General features: G+C 43.6%; 1 protein-coding gene across 5 annotated transcripts in view; it reads right to left on the reverse strand.

The window, feature by feature from the left end:
* LOC145344156 (dedicator of cytokinesis protein 4-like) overlaps positions 1-22013 on the reverse strand; it is a 410020-nt gene that overhangs the window by 217125 nt on the left and 170882 nt on the right. For all 5 annotated transcript variants that reach the window (XM_080191055.1, XM_080191054.1, XM_080191053.1 and 2 more), the window contains exon 12: positions 18400-18488. In XM_080191055.1, coding sequence (XP_080047181.1) covers positions 18400-18488 — 89 coding nt within the window. The remainder of the gene's footprint in view (positions 1-18399; positions 18489-22013) is intronic.

A 22013-nucleotide genomic window follows, 5' to 3' on the forward strand; every position in this document is an offset into this window, starting at 1 on the left:
TAATGTTCTATGTTCTAATGTTCTATCATTGTTGGTTTGGTCAAATATTTAGCAGTACTGGCGTAGTCAGGAATTCAAATGGAGATCCCAATGCTAGGTTCTTCATCCAAAGAGTGTACTTATGCCTTTCTGTAAAATGAAAGTGAGAGAAGCAATATGTACAAACCATCACAATTCTTGCTGGAAGGTGCTGTACATTAATCTCACCATCTTAAATTGAGTTTTGCAGGGTAGCCAGTTTATCAGTTTAAAGGAAATCTGTCACTTTTAGTGATTAGAAACGCAACTCCAATCGGATATTTGTCATGCAATTATTCCATCATTAATGTAGCTCTCAAATCAGGAACTTTGGCTGAGGTGTTATCAATCATTGCATTCCCAATCTAGAAACTGGGCATTTCCATTTGAATTCCATTATTGTGCTCGTTAGAGGAGCGGCTGGTGAGATGAGCCTTGGTCTACAGCCAGTTTTACCAAGCACCTATGTACTGGCAGAGGAAGACTGAACTTCAATGTGTCAGAGATGAGCAATATTCAGAGAGTTGTGCTGTTTTCCAGAAGCTACTCTCCAGGTAATTTCCACTATACTAACAACATGGCAGTGCTTGTCAAAAATCATCTTGGCTCTAAACTTTTATGTCAAAGGCGCAATCCAGGCTGCCATCAGTGTCAATTCCTGTGAAGTTTCAAAATATATCAATGTAGTAAACAATTTCATCACTTTTCCTGGGACAACTGAATGAGAGGCACTGTTTTTTTCCCCCTGGGTGATAGAATTCCCCCGAAGTTTGATTTGACTTATTATTGTCACATGTATTGGGATGAAGTGACAAGTATTGTTTCTTGCGTGCTAATACAGGCAAAACATACCGCTTATAGAGTAGGGGAGAAGGAAAGGAAGGGGTGCAGAATATAGTGTCACAGTTACAAATTGGCTGAAGAAAAAGATCAGCTTAATATATGCTAGGTCCATTCAAAAATCTGAAAGCAAGAGGGAAGAAGCTGTTCTTGAGTCGTATGGTATGTGGTTTCAGACTTTTGTATCTTTTTCCCAATGGAAGAAGGTGGAAGAGAGAATGTCCGGGGTACATGGAGTCCTTGATTATGCTGGCTGCTTTTCCAAGGCAGTGAGAAGTGTAGACAGAGTCTATGGATGGGTGGCTGGTTTGTGTGCTGGACTGGACTATGTTCACAATCCTTTGTAGTTTCTTGCAGTCTTGGTCATAGCAGGAGCTGTACCAAGCTGTGATGCACCATAGAAAGCATCCTTTCTGGATGTACCAGTAGAAGTTGGTGAGAGTCGTAACTAACATGCCAAATATTCTTAGCCTCCTGAGAAAGGAAAGGCATTGGTGGGCTTTCTTAACTACAGCATCGGTGTGGAGGGTCCAGGACTGGTAAAGATGCCACAGATTGCACGTGCCTTACCCTACACAATTCCACTTCACTACAATATAGTTCACAGTGCTGGGAGAGTTAGGGATTCAACTGATGATCCCAATACTAGATTCTCCATCCAAAGACATGTGCCTTTCTGCAAAACACAGGTGAGAGAAGCAATACATGCAAACTACCACCTCTGAATAACAGCGGAGCACAGATTAGAATTATGATCCTGCAACCACCTGCATCAGACTATCGGCAATTTGAAAAAGAACATAAGAAGCCAGGTCTGAGCTTTAGAAAACATCTACAATATATCTGTCTCCATTGGTCTCTTTCACCAAACGGGACGAGAGCAATGATGTTCTGGGAACACCAACATCCCCAAGTTCCAGGCCAAGTTGCACAGCATTCTGACAGAAAAGCAAAATACTGTAGTTGCTGGGAATCTGAAATAAAACAGAAAATGCTGGAAACTCAGCAGATCTGGCAAAAGGTGTGGAGAGAAAAGCAGTGCTTATTCTTCTGATCTCTGACCTTTGACCAGTTGTGATGAACAGGTTACAGATCTGAAACATAGGCCATGATTTTACCAGCCGTTCACGTTACACTCCCACTGCAGCGAAGTTGGAGAATTTGGCGCCCAGCCGAAATCTCTGTTCACTGCAGCGGGATGGGAAAATCCCAGCTGCGGGCGAGGTTGGAGAATCCAGCCCAGAATCTCTTCTTTTTCTCCCCCACCGAGTTTCCAGCATTTCCTAGTTTCATTCCACACCATCCTGACTGAGATCAATATTGCCATTTTCTCATTGTTAAACTTCATCAGTATCCTGGAATTTCCAATCTATCCCACCACTGTCAGAGTATCACGTTCATATAAACTGTTGTGGTTCCAACAGAAAACCCACCGCCACCTCCTTCAAAGAGCACATAAGGTTGGATAATAGATGAAGCATTGCCAGGATCGCCCACACTTTGAGAACAAATAAGCAAAAAACTAATATCGAATGCTCTCTACCTTGCGATCTGGAGAAGCATAATCACGGAGAGTTGGATGACTTGGGCAACCAAAGCGAAAAGGAACAGGCACCTACTAAAGTTTATTTATTAGTCCCAAGTAAGGCTTACATTAACACAATGAAATTACTGTGAAGTTCCCCGAGTCGCCACAGTCCGGTACCTGTTCGGGTCAATGCACCTAACCAGCACATCTTTCAGAATGTGGGAGGAAACCCGAACACGCAGAGGGGAGAACTTGCAAACTGCACACAGACATTCCCCAATAAACAAAGTGAAAATATAATGTAAACAAGAGGAGTTATGTGCATGTCAGTTCTGCAAACATCAGCTTGTGAAGCTTCAGATCACAGCATCCTATTTTGCATTTTAGTGCATTCAGCTTTTGTTGCATGTATAACAGGTATCTTGCACAGTTTTGCTGAAGTAATTAAAGGAATTAGTGCAATTCCAATTTGCATTGATGACAAACACTCAGTCTCCCACTAACACGGCAACCTGATGTTGGGGAAAGTACATCACTGGTGAAGCATGAGGTGCAAATGGTTTTCTGAAGTAATTAACAGCTGGTATCTCAGAGGACAGTCCCAAACGTGCAAAAAATAGCACAGCACCATGTAAAGCAGCATGCATTCATGGGAACAAAACTTAAAATGCTTCAGAACAATTACACAGATTATATATCAAGGTTCCTCTCACAATGGAAGATCAAGAGGGCACTAAAAATATATCCTGTCGTCGAAAGGAAGACGGTTGAATACAGACTTTCAGCACTGCCCAGACTGGATGAAGTGTTGCAATAAAGTAAGTAAATCATCACTTCATCCTGCAGATTGATCCTACAAAACAGAATAGTACGTAGACAGAACTCAGATAATCTAAGATACAATATGAAAACATGAGCAAGATAAATTACACAAATATTCCATTACACAGCATTTGGGGACCTTAAAGGGATAACAGAAAATGCCACATCATTATAAAGCACTCCAAAAGAACTGCTGAAAACAGTGTGAAGATAAGATTCAGAGTGTCCAGGGCAGGGTAACTAAGTGGGTAGCTGTTTCAGAGAAGCCAATCAAGGCACAAATGGTAAAATGTTCACTTGCCCTGGTGTAAAATAGTTTGACACCATTATTTTGTGCAGCAGAGAAATCCAAGGGAGAAAACCTCAAGTTGTGGCAATAGATTCATTCATTTAAAATGGTTACTAAAGAGCAAGCAGAGATTAGAAGGTGTTTATGTTTGCAGAGAGGAGTTGTTGCAAATGTGTTTAGCGCTGTGCAGTCATCAGCAAACAAGCTTATTTCTGGGTAATTTTCTGGGTAGATGCCAGCGTTGTAGCTGCACTGGAACAGCGTGGCTAGGGGCACCGCAAGTTCTGGAGCACAGTTCTCAAGTGTTGCCAGGGCCAAAAGACTTTGCAGTATCCAGGGCCTTCAGTTGTTTCTTGGTAGCAGTTTCGAGGAGTGAATCATTTCAGCTGAAAGTGCCAGGCACCTCCAGAGGAGGCCAAGATGATTCATCCACTTGGCATGTCTGAAGACAGTCGCAAGTGGTCTTTGCACTAAAGTGCTCTTTCATCTTTGAGATGGGGGCCATTTGTCAAGCCTCCTCCTCTTGTGAGTTGTTTAATAGTCCACCACTATTCACAGCCGGATGTGGCAGATTGCAGAGCTTAGATATGATTGATCCGTTGTGGGATCACATGGTTCTGTCAATTGTATGCTGCCCCTGCTTTTAGCATGAAAGTATGGAACAGTTCTCTCAGACTTGGTGCAAAGGAACTGTCAAAACTGCAAAGGAAGAGTGACAGATTTCCAAGTCAGGATGGTGAGTGGCTTGAAGGGAAACTCACATGTGGCGGTGCTTCCATGTATCTACTGCCTTTGTCTTTCAAGATGGAAGTGGTATGGGTTTGCAGTGAGTCTGGAGTCATGTGTAGGCCAGACTGGATAAGGATATTGGTGAACCAAATCGGTTTTTATGAAAATCCACAATGGTTTCATGGTTACTGACACTAGTTTTTTAATTCCAGATTTATTCATTAAATCGAAACCAGCTGCCATGGTGGAATTTGAACCCTTGTCCCCAAAGCATTAGCCTGGGCAACAGCCACATCAATTTTAACAACTATGAGAACTGAGAATTGGCCTTCACATATGACGTGTAACTTATAAAAATTCTTTAATTGGATGACAGGAATTGATTTGATTTATTGTCACATGGATTAGTATACAGTGGAAAGAACATAAGAACATAAGAAATAGGAGCAGGAGTAGGCCATCCAGCCCTTCGAGCCTGCCCCGCCATTCAATAAGATCATGGCTGATCTGTCGCTGCTCAGTTCCACTTTCCCGCTTTCTCCCCATAACCCTTAATCCCCTCTCTTATCAAAAACCCATCAACCCGCGTCTTAAAAATATTTAGCGAGGCAGCCTCCACCACTTCAACGGGCAGAGAATTCCAGAGATTCGCCACCCTTTGAGTGAAGAAGTTCCTCCTCAACTCCGTTCTAAACCGCCCCCCTTTTATCTTGAGGCTGTGCCCCCTAGTCCTACTGTCTTTTTTGAGCGGGAAGAGTCTCTCCACCTCTATCCTATCCATCCCATTCATCATCTTATACGTCTCAATGAGATCTCCCCTCATTCTTCTAAACTCTAACGAGTACAAGCCTAGTTTACTCAGCCTCTCCTCATAGCTCAACCCCCTCAACTCCGGTATCAGCCTAGTAAACCTCCTCTGCACTCCCTCCAAGGCCAAAATATCTTTGCGCAGGTGCGGCGCCCAAAACTGCACACAGTACTCCAGCTGCGGCCTCACCAATGCCCTATACAGCTGCAGCAAGACCTCCCTACTTTTATATTCAATCCCCCTCGCTATGAAGGCCAGCATCCCATTCGCCTTCCTGACCACCTGCTGCACCTGCAAGCTGGGTTTTTGCGACTCATGCGCAAGGACCCCGAGGTCCCTCTGCACCGTCGCCTGCTGCAGTTTTTCGCCACGTAAGTAATAGTCCTTCCTACCATTCTTCCTACCAAAGTGGACCACCTCACACTTGCCAACATTAAATTCCATTTGCCAGTTCCTGGCCCATTCGCCCAGCCTATCTAGATCCTTCTGCAGACTCTCCACACCCTCCGCACAATTTGCCGTTCCCCCAATCTTGGTGTCATCAGCAAATTTCGACACCCTACACTCGGTTCCCTCCTCTAGATCATCTATATAAATGGTAAAAAGCTGAGGCCCCAGCACCGACCCCTGGGGCACTCCACTAGTCACCATCCGCCAATCCGAATAGCACCCGTTGACCCCCACTCTCTGCCTCCTATTTGACAACCAATCCTCTATCCACGCTAACACCCTACCCCCAACTCCATGTCCCTCGACCTTCTGCAATAACCTCTTGTGAGGTACTTTGTCAAACGCCTTCTGAAAATCTAGAAAGACCACATCCACCGGCTCTCCTCTATCCACCGCCCTAGACACATCCTCGTAGAACTCCAGTAAATTTGTCAGACACGACTTCCCTTTAATGAAACCGTGCTGCGTCTGCTCTATCAAGCAATTCCCTTCAAGATGCCTCGCAATTTCCTCCTTAATGACAGATTCTAACATTTTACCTACCACAGACGTTAAACTAACCGGCCTATAATTCCCCGCCTTTTGCCTGGCACCCTTCTTAAACAACGGCGTAACATTAGCCGTTTTCCAATCATCCGGCACTTCCCCGGAATCCAGCGACGTCTGGAAAATAACCACCAAGGCATCCACTATCACCTCCGTCATTTCTTTCAGAACCCTCGGATGCATTCCATCCGGTCCTGGGGACTTGTCCACAATCAGCCCCCTCCAGTCTGTCGAGCACCGCCTCTCTAGTAACAGTAATGTCATTAAGACCCTCCAGTCCTACCACCTTTCCATCGCTAACACCCGGCAAATTATTCACGTCCTCCTCCGTGAAGACAGAAACAAAAAAGTTATTCAATACCTTAGCCATACCCTCATCCCCTACCACTAGGTCCCCTTTCTCATCCTCTAAAGGACCAACATTTACCCTAGCCAGCCTCTTCCTTTTTATATATTTATAAAAACTCTTGCTATCCTTTTTTATATTAAGCGCTAGCCCAGCTTCATAGTTTCTCCTACCCCGCATTGCTTCTTGCGCGCTATGCAGACAAAGCATAGGGAAGGAAAGGAGAGAGTGCAGAATGTTTTAGAATAAAGGTTTAGAAGCAGAGAACAAGAGTAAAAGATAGAATTCTAAGGTATGCTGGGCACAGCTTGCAAGAAGTGGCCTTGTTCCGGCACCATCTTAAGTCTGTGCTGACAAGATCAGCATTTTTTGTGCATTCTGAATTGTCCTTGAACGTAGTGACTTGCTGGGCCATCTCAGAAGGCTGTGGGTCTGATGTCACATGTAGGCCAGACCAGATAAGGATCCAAGGGGATTAGCCATTCAGAAGGATTATGGCAGTTTCATGGTCACCATTACTGTAACTAGATTTCGATTCCTGATTATTAATTGAATTACAATTCCACCAGCTGCCATGTGGGATTTGAACTCATGCTCCCAGGAGTATTAGCCTGGGCCTCTGGATTGCTGGTCCAGTGATGTTACCAGTACTGTCACTGTCTTCGCAATTGATCACCGCACTTAAAACAGAATTAGAACACACACTAAATTCTGGTCAAAATGTTCATTATTTCAGTATTGCTTGAAATTTCACTTCAGATTGGTGGTTAGTAGTAAGACAGATTGCATCTGCTGCAGGGCTCAAGATTGTCACACACTGACTGCTCATCCAAATGAGAAAATCACAGGGACGATTTCCCTAAGCTAATGACTCCAAAAACCTTGGAGCTGGAGACACAGAGGCTATTTAGCAGGCTCCCAGCTGGGTGCCACAGTCTGTGTGTGTCTCCGGCTCCAAGTTTTTTGAAGTCGTCAGCTCCGTGACAGCCAGAAGAGTCCAGGGCCTACAGGGGGGCAGATCGGTGGGAGTGGGGTGGGGGTTCCACTGCCACTCTGGTGGGAGAGGGAGGGAAGTGGGTGATCGGGGCTAGCCATTTGGAGGGGAGGAGATGGGATAGATATTGGAGCTTGTCCGGAGAGGTCCGGGTCCAGGAGGGCAGCAATCGGGTTGGGGGTGGGCACGATCAGAGGTGGAGCAATGCAGAGTTGCAGAGCTGGCCAGCGATCGGGAAGCCGGCAGGGCGCGGCCATTGCGCATGTGCTGATCTCCACTCTGACAGGTTGGCGCATGTGCAGTGGCCCACTCAGCACTATGATGCTGGCCTCTCCAGTGGGAATTGGTCTGGCCCACAGATTTTCTGCCTGAATCTCGCTAGGGCACTCTGCAGTGCTCAAGACCGTGGGCGATTCATTCTGAAAATCACGCTGCAAAAAAAATTGGTGGGAGTTACTCCAGTTGTGAGGTAAATTAGGCACTTAGAATTTTTTGGGAGATTTGCCTCACCCCTACACCCGCCACCCCCCCCCACCCAACAAATATATGCATGCCTATAACAAGAATTGTAAAGTCAGCTCCAAAATCACAGGGTTGCCTTAACGTATCCTGGTCATGCCTCGTGCCAAAAGATGATGACAATGATGCCAAATAAGCCAAATGTTCAAAGTGTTCTCTTCCAGGAATCAACGAAGTGGACTCAGCATGAAGATGGCTTCTATGCTGGTTGCCAGCAGAGCGAATAGCAGAGGACAGCACCAACTGTTCCCTCACCATATGGCAAAACATCAAACTAGAAAAGAATCAATGACTCTCCATACTTCATTTGTGAGAAATCAAAGAAAAATCATCGTATAGCGATGCAAAGGTTAATGGAGTCATTTTTTAAAATCTGATCAAACTGTTGATGGGAAAGGATTACCTGAAATTTTATTTTTCAGGAAGATACAGGAATACTATCGGATTTGACACACATCCAGAAAATGGAAAGAGCGGATTGAAAACGACCTGGCCCAGTTTCAAAATTTTAACGTGGCACTAATTTTGTGTAAGTTTTATTGCTAGGCTTTATAAACATAAAGGCGACATTATTTACGTGCAGGATGGGAGAAGGCATTTGATATAGGCTCTAATCTGTTGGGTTAATATCTTGTACAATGCATCTCATCATCCCGCATGTCAACAATGAAAACGACAACGTATTGTTATAAAAATCAAGTTTCTGTCATTTCTTAGGAGTACCAAGTGTCTCTTTCCTCTGGAGCTTAACTTGTTTCAATGCTCAACGCTGGCTTATCCATCTCTCTTCAGAAGAGCCAAATTAACTTTAGAAGTTTTTTGTGATAATTTTGTAACAACAAATTATAGAATCGTGCATTTTTCTACAGTATTCCTCACACCCATAAAGTGCTCTAAGATGGGGGCAAACCAGGAATAGACTTCATAACAGGAGCTCAAAGCACCGTTTAAACATCAAGGCTGTAAATAGGCTCCTCAGAGTAGAGAAGGCTGCAGCAAAATAGAGGGATACCGAGAATGAACATTAGAGGTAAAGATAAAATGACTGAAATAGCAATGTAAATTGTGATGCTGAAAATGTTGAGAACTGGGAGTAGCTCAAATAGGACCAGTGCCAATTCCCACTCAAACGTGGACCTGTCGACAATTGATTGGGGGCGGCACGGTGGCACAATGGTTAGCACGGTTGCCTCACAGCGTCAGGGACCTGGATTTGATTCACGGTTTGGGTCTCTGTCTGTGTGGAGTCTATGTGTTCTCCCCGTGTCTGCATGGGTTTCCCCTGGCTGCTCCGATTTCCTCCTACGGTCCAAAGACACACGGGTTAGGTGGATTGGCCATGCTAAATTGCCCCTTAGTGTCAGGGGGACGATCTAGGGTACCTGCATGGGGTTATGGGATTGGGCCTGGATAAGATTGTGGTCGATGCAGACTCAATGGCCTCCTTCTGGACTGTAGGATTCTATGATTTTGTCACAAGAGGAGGCAGCCTGGTCTGAGGACCATGAAGTGGCAGCATGGACATGTGGCTGGAAGGAATCGTTGAGAATGAGTGCGGCAAGATCATAAAGAATTTCACAAACAAAAGCATAAAAGACAATTTACTAAGGCACCATAGCCAGTGCAGCTAGGCAAAGATGGAAATCTGGGACATTGTAAGGTGAGACAATTATGGGGGGCATAGGTGGAGAAGGTAGCTTGGATAGCATTTTAGAATTTGGGCGTCCAGTGATAATAGTCTAAGTTAAGGTTTTGGAGCAGCTAGTGATTGGAGGCAAATTATGTTGCATTAAAACAAGTGTACACATTCACATTGTGGAACAGAAGCCAAACTTTACCATGTGGAAACTTAGTTTAATTCATGAGGGCCACAGAATACTCAGGAAGATTTAAGAGTAACTTAGAAGCAGGGGTAGGCCATTTGACCCTCAAGCCTGTGCTACCATTCAATAAGATCATGGCTGATTGGATTGTGGCCTCAACTTCACATTCTTGCTGCCCACCATAACCATCAACTCCCTTGTTAATCAAAAATCTATCTAACTCAACCTTGAATAAGCAAGCTCCATTGCTTTCTGGAGGAATAGATTTTTTTAAAAATTCACCTCGTTTAATCTAACAAGGACCTCTGATTTGCAAAACGATGTTCTGTCATTCAAGACTTCCTCACAAGAGAAACATCCTCCCAACATCCACCCTGTCACATCCTCTTAGGATCTTGCGTTTCAGTAAGGTCACCTCTCATGCTGTCAACTCCAGTGGGTATAGGCCCAACCTGCATAATCTTTCCTCAGAAAATAATCCCTTAATCCGAGGAATCAGTCAAGTGAACCTCCTTTGAACTGCTTCTGATGCATTTATATCCTTTCTCAAGTAAGAAGACCCAAACTGTGCAGTGCTCCAGATGCCGTCTCACTAAGGTTCTACACAGCTTCCCTACTTTTATATTCAATTCCCCTTGGAACAAACAGCAATATTCCATTTGCATTTCTAATCACTTGCTGTATCTGCATACTAACTTTGTGTGATTCATGTATCAGGACACTGAAGATTGCTCTGTACTGTAGTTCTGCAATCTCTCTCCAGTTAAATGAAGTACAGCTATTTTATTATTCCTGCCAAAGTGGACAAGTTGACATTTTCCCACATGATGGTCCATCAGCCAAATTTTTGCTCAATCACTTAACCTATCTACATCCCTTTTAGACTCGTGTCCTCTGGACAACTTAACTTCCTACCTAGTTTTTGTTACTAGCATATTTAGTTACCATACATTAGGTCCCTTCGTTCAAGTCATTGGTAGATTGTAAATAGTAGATGCCCCTGTAGCACTCCAATAGTTACAGCTTGCCAACTCAGAAATGATCTCTTCATCCCTACTCTCTACTTCCTGTTATCTAACCAATCCTCTATCTACGCTAATACCCTCAACAACATGAGCTCTTATTTTGTAACTCTGTTACTATGTACCTCTTAGCAACTTTTGATATGGCAGCTTAATCAATCACTTCAATATCCAAGTACACCACATCCATGGCTCCCCTTTATTTGCATTGCTTTTATTTACCCAAGTACAAAATCAGTAACACTGGACAAAACAGAACAACTTGTCTGAACTGGTCTTCTATTACCTGAAAATAAAACTCCAGTATTACTGATGCCAATATTACTGGTATTTGATTATTTTGAACTATTACGAACCGATTTCCCCAAAAACTGCAAACAAATCAATCAAGCACGATTTCCTTTCACAAAAGCATCTTGACTCTGCTTAGTCGCATTACGATTTTTTAAATGTCCTGCTATTAGTTTCTTAATAATAGATTCTAGCATTTCCCCCGATCGATATTAGGCTAATGGGCCTATAGCTTTCTGCTTTTTGTCTTCCTCCATTCTTGAACAAAGGCATGAAATTTGCAATTTTCCAATCCACTAGGAGCTTCCCAGAATCTGGAGAATTTTGGAAGATCACAACCAATGCAACCACCATCTCTGCAGCCACTTATTTTAAGATCTTAGAAGGCAAGCCATCAGGCCCTGCGGACTTGTCAGCCCACAGGTCTAATAGTTGGACTATTATCTTTATTCCAATGATTATAATTGTTTTAACTTCCTCCCTTTCACCTTTTGATTTTCAAGCCTCTTTTACATGTCATCAACAATGAAGACAGACACAAAATACCTGTTCAACACTTCTGCGATTTTCTTATTTCTCGTTATCAATTCCCCAATGTCACTGTCTAAGAAGCTAATACTCACTTTACATACAGATACTCCTACTATCTGTCTTTATATTTATAGCTGGCTTTCGCTCATCCTCTATGTTCTCCCTTCTTTTGTTCTTAATCATTCTTTGCTGATTTCTAAAATCAGTCCAATCGTCTTACCTACGTTTAACTTTGCAGTATTATAAGAACTTTCTTCCATTTGGATACTATCCTTAATTTGTTTATTAACCACTGACAGTTAATTCTTCTCAGAGTATTTCTTTCTCAATGAACAATATTCCAATCCACTTCCAACCTGTGGATTCTTTTTGAGGGAAAATGTTTTTCTTTTAAACCCATCTTAAGGCTTGCAAATACACAAAGTGATTTTACAACGGACTGACAATATTACTGAGATAAACCATCGCTCAGCTGTTTCTTGAACTTGCATAATATCTATTAAATTTAATAGATTATTCTAGTGACTATCATATTTCATAATGAGCACTTTCTATTGCACTCATTTTAAAATAAAAAATGACATTTCTTTGAACTAACCAAAAAACTTATTCAAAGAATCCCTCCAGTGCCACTCGGCCCATCGAGTCTGCTCCGACAACAATCCCACCAAGGCCTTATCCCCGTAACCCCACATATTTAAGAACATAAGAACATAAGAACATAAGAAATAGGAGCAGGAGTAGGCCATCTAGCCCTTCGAGCCTGCCCCGCCATTCAATAAGATCATGGCTGATCTGTCGTGGCTCAGTTCCACTTTCCCGCCCTCTCCCCATAACCCTCAATCCCTTCTCTTATCAAAAACCCATCAACCCGCTTCTTAAAAATATTTAGCGAGGCAGCCTCCACCACTTCAACGGGCAGAGAATTCCAGAGATTCACCACCCTTTGAGTGAAGAAGTTCCTCCTCAACTCCGTTCTAAACCGCCTCCCCTTTATCTTGAGGCTGTGCCCCCTAGTCCTACTGTCTTTTTTGAGCGGGAAGAGTCTCTCCACCTCTATCCTATCCATCCCATTCATCATCTTATACGTCTCAATGAGATCTCCCCTCATTCTTCTAAACTCTAACGAGTACAAGCCTAGTTTATTCAGCCTCTCCTCATAGCTCAATCCCCTCAACTCCGGTATCAGCCTAGTAAACCTCCTCTGCACTCCCTCCAGGGCCAAAATATCCTTGCGCAGGTGCGGCGCCCAAAACTGCACACAGTACTCCAGCTGCGGCCTCACCAATGCCCTATACAGCTGCAGCAAGACCTCCCTACTTTTATATTCAATCCCCCTCGCTATGAAGGCCAGCATCCCATTCGCCTTCCTGACCACCTGCTGCACCTGCAAGCTGGGTTTTTGCGACTCATGCACAAGGACCCCGAGGTCCCTCTGCACCGTCGCCTGCTGCAGTTTTTCGCCACGTAAGTAATAGTCCTTCCTACCATTCTTCCTACCAAAGTGGACCACCTCACACTTGCCAACATTAAATTCCATTTGCCATTTCCTGGCCCATTCGCCCAGCCTATCTAGATCCTTCTGCAGACTCTCCACACCCTCCGCACAATTTGCCGTTCCCCCAATCTTGGTGTCATCAGCAAATTTCGACACCCTGCACTCGGTTCCCTCCTCCAGATCATCTATATAAATGGTAAATAGCTGAGGCCCCAGCACTGACCCCTGGGGCACCCCCAGCCCTGTTAATCTCTCTAATTTTTGCGTGCTGGAAATTAAGGGGCAATTTAGCATGGCCAATGCAACTTATCCGCACATCTTTGGAGTGTGGGAGGAAATCAGAGCACCCAGGGGAAACCCATTCAGACGTGGGGAGAAGGTGCAAACTCCACACAGAGTCACCCAAGCAGGGAATTGAACACAGGTTCCTGATTCTTTGAGGTAGCAGTGTTAACAACTGTGCCTCTGAAATATCACTTCAGATTTTGTCTGGAAAGACTCAAATACACTGTTTAATATAAATACCAGCAACTGGTTAAGATAGTTAACACATCATATGATTGTCACCTTCTGTCATGCTAAATTAAGTTACAAAATTGGCTGCATGGAATATGAAGAATAGATTACTTTGTTCAACTTCAAAACAAGTCTGATCAACTGTAATCTAGTAAACAATGCCATGTATACTCATTGAAGTAAACAGCACAGAGCACTGACTTCTCAAACTTAATAATATTGAGTGAGCAGAGCACATGCAATTCAAGTTTCACTAAACCTGCTCATTGCAACTGGTGCTTAAATTGGGCAGCTCTGTTGTCCTTTCACATCATAATCAACAGAAATAGTAGTCCCTCATCTGCTCACTGAATTTCAGTGAACCACATGTAGGATTCTTTTGCATGGGTACAATCTAGCCATGGTTACATATTAAAACAGTTGTTTCCGACCACAACAAAGAGGATAGTAACGGGCAAAGCGGCGAAATGGGAAGACACATGGCAGTGGAAAAGTCAACTAAATGGTACAATTTGAAAAAAGAGATGCTGGACGAGAGACTGGGATTTTACACACAGAAGGGTCAGCAGGTGACAAGTTGAGAAGGTTGTCAAAAAGGTATTTAGAATAGTTGACTTGATAATTAGGGACATTGATTACAAAAGCAGGAAGCTACGCTAAACATTTACAAATTTTGATTTCAAGAAGAAATTAGGTATAGCTCTAGGGGCTGAAGGATCAAGGGATATGGGGAGGAGGGTGGGCGGGGGAATCAATGTATTGAATTCTTTGATCAGCCACGACCAAAATGAATGATCGAGCAGGCTTGAAGGGCCGGACGGCCGACTCCCACTTCTAGTTTCTATGTTAACATTGGTCAGGCTCCAGCAGAAGTAGAGAGTCCAGCTCCAGGCACCACACTTCAGGAGGGATGGTAAGATCTTAAAGAGGTGCAGAGGAGATTTCCTGGAATGGTGCCAGGGGTGAAAGATTTCTATTATTGTTTTTCATTTACAGGATGTAAGAGTCACTGGCTGGGTCAGCATTCATTGCCAATCCTTAACTCCCTTTCAGAAGGTGATGGTGAGCTGCCTTCTTGAACCACTGCAGTCCATGTGGTATCGCAATACCCAGTGCTGTTAACGGGGGTGGGGGGGGGGGTCAGGATTTTGACTCAGTGACAGTGAAGGAAGAGCAATATAATTCCAAGTACGAATGAGTGATTTGGAGGGATTGTCCAGGTGGTCATGTTCCTGTACGTCTGCTTGTCTTGTCCTCCTCAGTAGTAGGAGTTATAGATTTGGAAGTTGCTATCAAAGGAGCCTTGGTGAGTAGCTGCAGTGTATCTTGTGGTACACACTGCTGCCACTATGCACCAGTGGTGGACGGACTGAATGTTTATGGATGTGATGCCAATCAAGCTGGCTGCATTGGCCTGGATAGTGTTGAGTTTTTACTGGAGCTGCACCCATCCAGGCAAGTAGAGAGTATTCCATCACAATCCTGAATTGTGCCTTGTAGACAGCGGGAAGGCTTTGGGAAGTCAGGAGCCGAGTTACTCACTGCAGGACTCCTAGCTTCTGATCTGTTGTTGTGGCCACAGTATTTATATGGCTAGTGCAGTTTAGTTTCTGGTCAATGATAATCCCCAGGATGTTGATGTGGAGGATGTAGAGCAACTGGTGGCGTTCTCCGTAAAGCAAAGAAAGTGAAGAGAAGCTTTGACGGAGGTCATATTCTTGAAGGGTTTTGGTAGTGAAAATAAGAGAACCAGATTCCAGTGACAGAACTGGCAGAGACCAGAGGACAGATTTAAAGTGATTTAAAAAAACAAAGATGATTTGTGATTTTTAAAAAAATTATGCATTAAGTTATGAGCTGGAATATACTGCCGGGAAGAGTGGTGGAAGCAGATTCAGTAAAAACTTCCAAAAGGGCATAAAATATCTGAAACTGAAACTGCTGGGTTAGGGGAAAAGAGCAAGGGAGAGTGACTCATCAGAAACCTCAAAGAGCCATCATAGGCATAATGGGCTGAATGGTCTCCTTTTGTCCTGTATCATTCTATGATTTTATGACAAAAGATTGAGTTTAATTGTAAACATTGTAAAACCTGCAAAGTGTAGAATGAAAAATTAAGACATTCAGAAAAAGTTTGAGGTAACTTTATTTCTGTGTGCATAAAAGGATGAACAGATGCAACATTATTCAAGAATTCTACTTCTACTCAGGATGGCATGCTGGTTAGTACTGCAGCCTCAAAATGCTAGTTTGATTCCCAGCTTGGGTCGCTCGCTGTGCGGGATCTGCACGTTCTCCCTTTGTCTGCGTGGGTTTCCTCCAGCTGCTCTGGTTTCCTCCCACAGTCCGAAAGATGTGCTGGTTAGGTGCACTGGCCATGCTAAATTCTCCCTCAGTGCACTCTAACAGGCACCAGAGTATGGCGACTAGGGGATTTTCACAGTAACTTCATTGCAGTGTTAAAGTAAGCAGACTTGTTACACTAATTAAAAAGTTAGAACAAGTGACAATTTTCTAAATTATCATGGAACCTTTTGTGTATCCTATTTCTGCTGCTTTATATTGCCAAACATACCATGTTACTATTTCATGGATGTTAGACTCAAATACTAAGTAAATCACTTGTTTTTAATTACTGAAAGATAACAGATACCCAAATGTGCCAGTTGCTGAATATTGTACTTACAGCAAGAAAGCAGAGCAGAATTTAGTCTGGGATTTGTATGTTAAATACATGCTGGAGCAGCCATTTTCCAATACAGTACAAGGGAGTGTTCACACCTTTATCCCGCCCCTTCTCCCTGTGCTAATCATGTTTCTTCTTCAACACAAAATGCCACCTTTTTACAATTAATTATCTTTATTTTGGTCGCGTTAAAGAAATAATTCAGATCTTTGATCAAGTTTCCTGATCAGTTTTTGGGATCAAGAATATAACTTGCTCTTTCTGACTTTCTAAATGAAGGAAGCAGTGTCAACTTCAAGCGACACTAAGAACAGCAGCTGAAAAATAAAGTCACCCCAGTTCTGTGTAAAAGTGAACCTTTTCCGTAACACAAGGAGAGCATGTTGGTGGTGGGAGGGTTCTGCCTCCAATGCTGATTTTGCAGAGATTTGTGGGGTGAACCCAAAACCTACTAGAAACGGCACCGAGGCTGTCCCAAACCAGTTCAGACAAGTAACATCTGCAGCAGGAAGCTTCCACTCCATCAGTCTGATTCTGTAGTCAATAGCACACACCTTTTTAAAGCTTATTATTCATTCTTGGGATCTTCAGATCACTGAAAAGACAAGCATTTACTCCCCATCTCGAATCCTCCCGCAAGAAGATGGTGGTTGAGCCATCATCCTGAAACACCGCAATCCTTTTGTTGTAGGCATATCTTCAATGCCGTTAGGGAGGGAGTTCCAGAATTCCAGCGGTGGAGGGACAACGATATCATTCCAAATGAGCGGCTTGGAGGGGGAACTTGCAATTGGTGCTGCTCCTGTGCATTTGCTACCCTTGTCCTCCCAGATGGTGGAGGGTGCATGGTTGGAAGATGCTGCCTAGGTAAATCCACCTGAGAGGGTAAGTGTGTTTTACAAAAACTGAAAATGCTGGAGAAACTCAGAACTCAGACAGCATCCATACAGAGAGAATAGAGGCAACATTCAGAGTCCAGATGACCTTTCATCAGAGCTACGTGCATTTGACGTTGGAAAACTACTGAGTGGGAAGTTACTTGAATACAAGTTGTATGCTTGTACTAAGGACAGTTACTTTGAGTATTTTGATGAGGCAATACTGTGGTTATCATGCTTAATAACATTCTGTTCTGGAACTAAATCTGAAAGTTGGTGGTTACATCCCGTTGTGAGGGAGCTGCAGTAGGGTATACCAAGGGAATCTGGGCCACAGCAGAAGAGGAATGAATGGAAAGAGTTAAACAGACAGCATCATGGTATCCACATTCACTGCAGGCAGACAGCATAAAATGCGTGTAACTACATTTCAGATGGCATTAAAACTGTCCCACACCAGTATCAGTCCAAGATATCAGTCCAGCAATCATAAGAGAATTGATATCAATTATCAAGGCTCCACAAGATCTAGAGGGCTTTGACAAGGTTCCAAAAGGTAGTAGGGCTTTGGCAAAGGGTCATCTGGACTTGAAACATCAACTCTTTTCTCTCCTTACAGATGTTGTCAGATCTGCTGAAATTTTCCAGCATTCTCTCTTTTGGTTTCAGATTCCAGCATCCAGTCATTTGCTTTTGTCTAGAGGAACTATTGTGCCTCTGAAAACTTAATCAAATATCCAGGAGATGGGGCAATTAATGCCCCATCGAAATCAGTTTGACAAACATAACTCTTTGATACTGTAAACAGGTTGACAGAAGATGTCCGCAAAGCAATTAAAGCTGAATCATCCAAGGCAATGGAACCGCTTAATGTAATCAAAAGCAGAACTGCAACCAATTCAAGGTAACAATCTGATGACCTGATCAAAATGTAACACATTGTAAATGTAAAGAGAGAGGTACAAGAATGTCCAAGGCCCAATGATTAGCAGAGACTCGGAAGGAAACTGCAGTTACAGCCATGAGTTCTGCTCTCCCTCACGTTGAATGAAGCCGTTTTTGTTGAAGTTCCACAAGGTCTTGGAAGACTCATTTCGCTCATTCCCTCCTACAGGAGCAGCGTGGCTGTGATTGCAAAATCGTTATATAATTCTAGTGCAAATGCTCCCAATGGTTGGGCATTCAGCATTTCATGTTACTTATTTCTAAAGAACGGGACGGAAACACCTTACTGCGACGCCAAATACTGAATGTTTTTCACTCACCAGCATTTGAACTTGTCAGGTTGTACCGTGCATTTAATTTCTTGATGATATTTTCATGTATTTGGTACCATTCACTTTCAGTATTGCACCTGGAATGAAATGGAATGCATTGGTTCAGAAGAGAATCTGAAAAACGTGTCAATATCTAAAATAATTTAAAGAGATTGCACACATAGTTAACCAGCTGGCCATGACAATGACTGGGATTTCAATACATAGTGCCCTTGAGGGGCAGTGGGGAAGCACCTCATTAACATGACAGGGAAGGGCACAGTGTCACAGCCAGAGCTGGAGCCAGAGTGTGGCTCACCCCAGGCTGCTCTAGAGGGGTGCCAGCCAAGCTTCGCACCCCTCACACCAAAATCAACCTATTGGCTGCCTAACTGCAGGTGTCTATTGATATTTAATTGTTTAACACAACTGGGTCTCTGCCATTTCCACGAGAGTTCTGCCCATTTCTCACCAGAACCAGAGTGAGCTGTGTATATGTACGCAGCAGAGTATTCAGAAACTTTAACCAAAATTATCCAACCATTCCTGTCGGTGGGATTTTCTGGTCCCGCTGATGGTGACTGTCTATTGCGGGTGCAAACAGGGGGAAAACCCATTGGGACCACACAATCCCGCCGCCAGCCAATGATGGGCCACCTCTGCCGTAAAACATATCATAGGAGCAGGTGGGGGGAGCCCCACCCTTTGTGTTCAATGTATACGTTACTGACTAGTTTAAAAAGGGGGGAATTTTAATTGCAGTTTCAAACCTGATAAAGCATTAGCAAACCAAAATGAAGCTGTCCTAAAAGTGTGCTTCAAGGGTGCAGTCTGGACATTGATGAAAGCAGTTCTATCATGGGCGGCACAGCGGCACAATGGTTAGCACTGCTGCCTCACAGCGCCAGGGATCCAGGTTAGATTCCTGGCTTCGGTGTATGTAGAGTTTGTGTGTTCTCCCCATGTCTGCGTGGGTTTCCTCTGGGTGCTTTGGTTTCCTCCCACAGTCCAAAGATGTGCAGGTTAGGTGGATTGCCCTACAGCGTCAGAGAGATTAGCAGGGTAAATGCATGGGACTATGGCGATAAGGCCTGGGTGGGTTTGTGGTCAGTGCAGACTTGTTGGCCAAATGGCCTCCTCCTGCACCGTACGGATTCTATGAAGCCAGTACTGTTGGTACAATTAGCATATGTTGTAAATAAACAGCTGCCTCCTTCATAATCACTGAAAATAAAGTACTTTTTTTGGTTTTGATAAAATAGGCTGAAAATAAATTGTGTAGTCCCAATAGGGTTAAAGGAAAGTACATTATTAGTCACATGTAAGGCTTACATTAACGCTGTAAAGAAGTCACTGTGAAATTCCCCGAGTCGTCGCACTCAGACATCTATTCAGGTCAATGCACCTAACCATCACGTCTTTCAGAATGTGGGAGGAAACCCATGCAGACACAGGGAGAATGTGCATACTCCACATAGACAGTGACCCAAGTTGGGAATTGAACCCGGGTCCCTGGCACTGTGATGCAGCAGTGCTAACCACTGTGCTACTGTGCTGCCCTTCCTTTCTTTCATTGGTTTTTCACTCTGACTCTAGTTAACTAAAAATAAAGTTCACTGCACTGGAAGGCTCATTCAATAGTTCCACTGAAAGGGTAGCTAGATTCATATTCCCTCAATTCTTGGATGTAGTCCACAACTTTTACTGAGAACATAAATCCAGCCCCTCCCTTTCCTCCCCAGCACATTCCACATCATTTATCAGGAAAATTGATTTAATTTGCCAATTAAATTTTGTTTATGAAAAGATGCCAAGTGAGAATTAAAAAGCTTGAAAAACAGTGTTGTTTACTGCTCTCTCCTTCCTGTTCAATGGGGTTCATCCACCCAAATAATGGGGTCTATTAATGCACCCTGACATACTGAGCTTCAGTTATGTTCAATCTGGAAGGGAACACAGCAATGAGCGGTTCCAACAATTCTTAGTAACATGAGCTTAATAGAATTCACAAGGATGCAGAGCAACCAGGGGCCAACTTACCACAACGATCGGCCTCTTCACTCATATGCCAAAAAATATAAACTTTCTGCTGAGCTCTTTAAAGTACAGCACATTTTTAATGAGCCCTGGGGATTTAACAAATAGGGCAAACCCATAAATTGCTGCTTAACAACTGTTCAGAAAGTTTGAATTAATGCCCACTCTTGTTTCTCTGAATGTCTTAGGTGCAGATTCTGCATATTGGAAATAAAAACACTAGGTTCTGGAAGCACATAACAGTAAAGAGCAGTGAACGATTGGCTGTGACCAAGTCTTTAAACAAAGGGTTGAGCCAAACATGTTGGAAACCTGTGGCAGATTAATAACACTAACAGTGTGCGCTTTTATTTATACACAAGATTCCAGAAAATATGGAATAACTGAGTTACGCCATTTGTCATGTTTTATCATCTTTTACTGGGGTATTTGCATCACTCCTGGTCGTCTCATTTAAACTGAGATGTTGTTTCTCACCACTCAGCCCACCCTTGCTTCCAACGCTGATCACTCGGGTGGCACAGTGATTAGCATTGCTGCCTCAGTGTCAGGAACCCGGGTTTGATTCCTGGCTTGGGTCACTGTATGTGGAGATTGCACATTCTCTCTGCGTCTGCATGGTTTTCCTCCGGATGGTCTGGTTTCCTCCCACCGTCCAAAGATGTGCAGGTTAAGTGGATTGATGATGCTAAATTCTCCTTCAGCGTACCCGAACAGGCTCCAGAGTATAGCAGCTAGGGGATTTTCACAGTAACTTCATTGCTGTGTGAATGTAAGCCTATTTGAGACTAGTAAACAAACTTTAGAACTTCACTTTAATTCATGGGACTTCTACCATTATTCTGCTGTAGCCTCTTTAGACCAGAAAATAAAGGTGTGGGTGACGTGGTATTGGCATAATCTACTGCCCGCCCTTCATCATCTATCCAGTGATCAATCTGGTCTCATTGCAGCTATTTTGGAATGGCTCAGCATCCGCTGTCTTCCCCCGTTCCCCCTCCCAACTCCCCGCTAAATTCTGGCAGCCTTTTCTTGCTCATTTTATCATCCTGGATCCTACTGATATTTCAAAGCAATTACTATTAGGACCTCCACCTCTTTCTATGCACTAGGAACTTTTGACAAAGCCAATTCATTGCACATCTCCCTTCATTCTTATTATGGGTCACCTGGAGCAGAAGCAAAGGGAGAAGGTGGAGATCAGGCTGATCTTGCTATCCACCCTCTCCATCTCCCTCCCAGAGGGCAGTGTAAATGAATCTTATTCGAGCTACTGTTGGAAGATCTGTGCATGTGTACACTATAAGCTCAACAGCAAGTTAACTGGCCACCTCTGAAAAGGTCTGAAGCCGCAGTTCACCTTCCACAGAGCCCTGTCAGTGACGATGACGATGACAACAATTGTATGGCCTTGGTTCATATCTGTCAGGCACTGGAGACCTCTGACGGATCAGCCAAGGAACTGCATTTAGCAGGTGATACCTGCCTTTGTCTTCAGGACATCAAACTTCATTGATTACTATATTTCTCCTGAACAATAAAAGGATAGATCCATCCACTTCCACAAGCTTGCTGGCTTCTTCTTG

The sequence above is a fragment of the Carcharhinus amblyrhynchos genome, chromosome 6 (assembly GCF_965287045.1).
Source record: "Carcharhinus amblyrhynchos chromosome 6, sCarAmb.v2.hapA, whole genome shotgun sequence".
NCBI classification, from domain to species: domain Eukaryota; kingdom Metazoa; phylum Chordata; class Chondrichthyes; order Carcharhiniformes; family Carcharhinidae; genus Carcharhinus; species Carcharhinus amblyrhynchos.